General features: G+C 38.0%; 1 protein-coding gene across 1 annotated transcript; it reads right to left on the bottom strand.

The window, feature by feature from the left end:
* Window positions 1-4594, bottom strand: LOC106505000 (probable G-protein coupled receptor 141). The gene is made up of 2 exons (XM_013979857.2): window positions 4376-4594; window positions 1-2075 (listed from the first exon to the last, which is right to left on the bottom strand). The coding sequence occupies exon 2, from the start codon at window positions 2038-2040 to the stop codon at window positions 1156-1158; it is 885 nt and encodes a 294-aa protein (XP_013835311.1). The 5' UTR covers window positions 2041-2075; window positions 4376-4594; the 3' UTR covers window positions 1-1155.

Genomic DNA, 5253 nt, shown 5'->3' with positions numbered 1-5253 from the left:
TTTTTTTTTTTTTTTTTTTTTTTTTTAGTTCTCTCAAATCCAGAAAGAGTTGGAAGGATTTTTGACAGGAGGGTAATGGAGCCAAGTCAGAACTGCCTGCTAGTTTCTACAGTGCCCTGGCATGAAATTGTCTTGGCCAAAACTAAAGCCTCTGACCCATTTACTAGAGAGTGAGGAAGAAGAGGTGAGTCCTCTTTATGCAGCATAACAGTAAGCAAAGAAAAGCCTAAGGGCATGTCAATGTCTACATTTGATAGGTGGACTCTGAGTTGGTTGTCTTTGTTTTTATTGACTTAGCTGATTTTAATTTTGTAACACTTCTTGGTTATATAGGGTGCCTTTAACAAGCTTTAGAACTGTCCCATGGACTCAAGGGCATGGGTTCTAATCCTGCCTGCCAGTATGCTTAGACTAAGTCCAGCTGGCTTCCACCTTTTCCTATCTCTTTTCCTGCTTCATGGATCCACATCTAGGAAGGCAGATCTGGGAGGTAACTTCAGCCTCCAGAGCACCTACTATGTATTAATCAGATTGAAACCACATCAATGCTCCATCCATCCTGAAAGAGTTTTCTCTTAAGTCTCTATACTTCTGAGTTAATCTTTTCCTTCAAACACCACAGCCCGCAGCCATAGCTTTACTGGCAATCAGTAATTTTCAAGAGGCATCTGTCTCAAGTTGAGCATAATTTGAATCAGTAAAGTCTTCTGTAGAGTCCTTATCATCAGGTTGTCTGGACTTTGAAGAATAGATAGTTTAGAAATAGAGGAAAAGGACATTCTAGGTTCAAAGATCAGTGAGAGCAAATGCAAAGAAGAAGATAGCCTGGCAAGTGCATTGGGAAAGCCCATTGCTATGCTTAACAGAAGGAAACATCACAAGAAAAAAGAGGCAGGGTTAGAGTCTGGATGATTGGGGTCAATCTGCATAGAGCTAAGGTGATTGAACATATTCTATGTTAATGAAGAACTGATAACCATTCTCTGAGGAAGGGGAAAAATCAATCTGGTTACCTTTCCAAGAAAAAAATAATTTTGGTGATGATTAAGAGCAGAGAATTTGAAAAATTTTGAAATCATGGAAGCACCCATTCAGTTGAAACTATTTTATCACAATGGTGCAAAACTGATTACAAAGCAAGTAACATAGGAGTACTTAATGGATAACTCCACCTATGAAACACAGCATGTCCAGGCAACAGACAGTAGTTAAAGCAACAAAAATTTCATTATAAAGAACTAACTCAGAATTTCCTGTCTCTGAATAGTTTTGAATGAAGTGCACACGGAAGACATGGTGGGGTATAAAACAGACAACTATCACTAGGAGGAAGAAGAAGCTCTTGATTTGAGCTCTGTACTCTTGATGGGCCCACAAGTCTGGCCAGAGAGCCTTTACTAGTTGAACGATGACACCCATCTGTATCAGAAAGAGAGTCACAACCGTTGTCATCATAATGACAATCATAGAGTAGTTCAAGATAACGAATTCCCTGCGGTTGAGGTCTTTGTAGAACTCAAAGCATCGTTGTTCTGAGTATATTGGATTGATGCCATATTGTAAAAAAAAAAATGGCAAAAAAATGACACTACCCACCATCCAAATACTAATGCATAACACGACCACATGGTACTTTTGGAACTGCTGCATCTGTAGTTTCTTAAAATAGATGAGTAATCGAAGTATGACGATGGCCACATAGAAAACAAAGGTGAAGTACATATGACCGTATATTATGCCGCTAACCAGTCGGCAGGTGAAGAATCCAAACTCCCAGACGACTAAGACATAATAGCTGAGGCGGAAGGGAAGGCTGACCAGGAGGATGGAGTGTAGCACTATGATATTGAGAACGATCATGGCAATCATTGATTGGTTGTTCCTTTTGAGCATCATACAAGACATAGTAATAGCTCCAGCGGTGCCTCCCAGCAAAACCCCACCATAGAGTGTTATCAGAATTGTCCTGCAGTGCCCGTCACAGTGGCCCAAGTCTTTGTTCGAAGCGTTGGACAAGGTGGTTTTATTGATCCATTCCATGTTTCACGGCAAAATGCTTAGAAGACCATAAGCCCCTAGATCAAAATTTTACAATATTATAATGCATATATTGAAACTGCACAGCAACTGCACATTAATAATATTGAATTTTGCAATCCCAGCCCATTATTTGCAAGCCTAAAACTGGGTACCCAATAAATATTGTCAGACCTGCCATTGAATCACCCAGATGTATTGATATGACAGAGAGGGGTTAAACAAAATCATAAAAATAAGATTGTATGAGTGTAAAACTTAGACCTGTATACTCAGGTGCTCTATTCACAGATAGGTAAATTCACATACTAGGGCGGGGATTAATATAAGGCATATTAGCCTCTGGCATAAAATTTAAGGGAAGGCTGGAGAGTCAGTAATCAAAATAAATAGTATTTTAATGCAATATTTTTTAAAATCAAAATTAATGCAAAAAGTCATGATGCACAAAATAAACTTTAAATAAAGGCAAAGTTGGAAATAAAAAAAATTTTTAAGTTGGAATTTGAGGGTGGATTCTGTTTAGTTTTTGAGTTCTCCAGGTATGGATGCATAAGGGACAGTGATCATATAGCAGAAAGATGCCTGCCTGCATCTAAGTGCCAGTCAGCTATTTAGTCTCTGTGGCAACGTGTACAAGTCTCCTGGCCTCACAGATCTCTAGCTATGAAATGCAGAAGTCACACTGCTAATATTATTGGAAAATTAAATGAGTCAACATATTTGAGACAGCTTTATAACTAGGAAAAAAAATCAAAGTTATGATTCTTCAGATGAAAAAACAAAAAGACATTTTTTTACCTCTTCTTATGGGGGCAGGTACATAGTTATGTTACATATAATTGTTGCATTAGTAAATACTTAAAAGGAAGTCCCCTTATGGCGCAGCAGGTTAAGGATCCAGCGTTGCCACAACTGTGGCACAGGCTGCAACTGTGGTCGGGGTTTGATCCCTGGAACTTCCATATGCCGCAGGTGCACCCACAACAAAAAAAGTACTTAATAAGTATCTGATGATTTAAAAAAAATTGTTTTCGGAACTTTGATTGGATGGTATGAAACCCAGGGATCGACAGGTCAGACTTTCCTCTCTGGAAGGATGTGTCCATTTTCCTCATTTATCTCCTGCCCACCTGGCCAGAAGCATAATTTGAGCATTTGTATGTGAAGGAGAAATTATGCCACGGAAAATGTCTAAAATATGCTAGAAGTTTTCTTCTGCTGCTATGAATCTTCCTAGAATAAATTTTTCTCTATGAAAAATTATATTAGACTTGTCATATTGACTACCCTCAATGAGATTTTATTGTAACTTAGAATTATATTTTGCAAAACAACCTAAATTTTATGCACTGAAATGTGCATTTTAGCAAAGTACATGTAGATAAAATACTTAATGGACCAAGTATTGCATACTTTTGTGTGACACAAAATAGTTTTCTATGACTTATAAACAACAAATACGATACCACTGATTTAATTTAAAATATTTGGTAGTCCTTAACTCTAAGCAGACAAGATTTAAGTTTGAAATTATTTTAAAGCAATGAAAACTCAAATAATTTGTCAGGTCCACAGTTTAAATGGACACAGCTACCAGTGCAGTGTGACATTCAGAAGTAGACTATTAGCTGGCCATTAATGGGACAAATTCCCATATTCGACTCTTCATTTGCAAATATGGGAATGAGAAGATGTGTTTTGTGAGAATGTTGTGAGAAGTAAGTTATGTTGCATGTCTAAAAACCCCACAGATTCCCTGACATGAACCAGGTCATCCAAGTGTCTCCTCCCTTTACAACATACACAAAGAAATTTCATAAGAGGAAAATTCATGTCCAAAAAAGAAAAAAAAGTTGAAAATAAACACACTAAGAGGTTTATTTGGGTAAATGGCCCATAGTGGATTTTCCTCCATAAAGGGGGAAGAAACTGGTAGGTAGATGTTCTCTTTGGACAGAAACTAGAAGGCAGGAAATCCTGTGCAGTGTCACCATGAGCGCCTCCAACTGCATTAGTGCCAGTGGCATAATAAATTTGATATGGTGGTGATCAAAAAAAAAAAGAAATTTCGTAAACACAAGATGCCATCCTGTTTTAATCAGAATCCTCCTGTAAGTATTTAAATCCATGGGAAGAAATTCATGGGGAAGGGAGACATCGGATCATCACCTTTCCTTTCTCTCAGGACCCTATCCTTATGACCACCCCACCCACAACATCGTCCTTGGGCAGTTTGTCATTTCTAAGTACTTCTTTGCTCATTAAAACCAAGTGCTGAACCCTTCAGATCTGTTTTCTACGCGGAAACATTTAAATGACTACCCCAATGACTTACTTGTTCTTTTCCTCTTATGATTTGCTGCTGCTGGAAGACTAAAGGCACCCTGGTCATTTGCTGGTGATCTCCATTGGAACAGATAATAAGAGCAGTTTGCTAGAATCCAGACTCCACTAACAACAGTCAGGAGAGGGCATGGCATGAATGAAGAGGTCAAACTTTAGACTGAGGGCTTCTCCAGTTAAACAGTCAAGATGGATGATGCTGATAAACCATCTGGGCCACAGACGGATGTTTATTTCACAGCTAGTGGTGAAACATTCAAAATCATTTTTCTAGGTTAAGACTTTCATTTTTACTGTCAATGATTTGTTTGCAGTAGTTCTGATTAATATGAAGACTCGGAGTTGTTTTTTTTCCTCCCGTGCTCTTTCTTATTACACTTGTTTTATCCAAAATGTTCCATATCTGGAAAAGATGTCCAAGAAGAGTGCTTTCTGTCAGACTTTTATATTCTCAGCAGTAATTTAAAATATTTCTATCTCTGGTTTTCAATTTCCATTTCATTTCCCTCCATTTCATTTTCCATTCTATTTCATTTCCCTCAATAACTACCATTTGGAGAGATGATTCCTTATGAAGCTCAACTGCCTGGTGATGTAACTTCCATGCAAAGGCTTGTTTTGTTTTTCTCAAAGTCTTATATTTTCTTACATCAAGCTTTCCTGTCTTCTGACTTCAGAGTCATCTTTAGCTGTGCTAAGACCTCAAAGCATAACTTTTAGTTGGGTTTAGTACACCTAAAAATGAAAGACACCAACATGCCTTTAAGAGTTTCAGGCAGATCCAGTCTCAAATCGTATTACTGTTCAGCTCCAGGAACTCAAAGGAACCAAAACTCTATCACCTATAAAGCCAGCTCATTATGGCGTACA

This window comes from Sus scrofa, chromosome 9 (assembly GCF_000003025.6).
Source record: "Sus scrofa isolate TJ Tabasco breed Duroc chromosome 9, Sscrofa11.1, whole genome shotgun sequence".
In the NCBI taxonomy this organism is placed as follows: domain Eukaryota; kingdom Metazoa; phylum Chordata; class Mammalia; order Artiodactyla; family Suidae; genus Sus; species Sus scrofa.
Note: the sequence above shows the minus strand (reverse complement) of the source record. Positions and strands in the feature narration are given on the sequence as shown.

What these genes read in the sequence shown, in the direction of transcription:
- LOC106505000 (XM_013979857.2), bottom strand. Translation starts at nt 2,040, where the DNA reads ATGGAATGGATCAATAAAACCACCTTGTCCAACGCTTCGAACAAAGAC.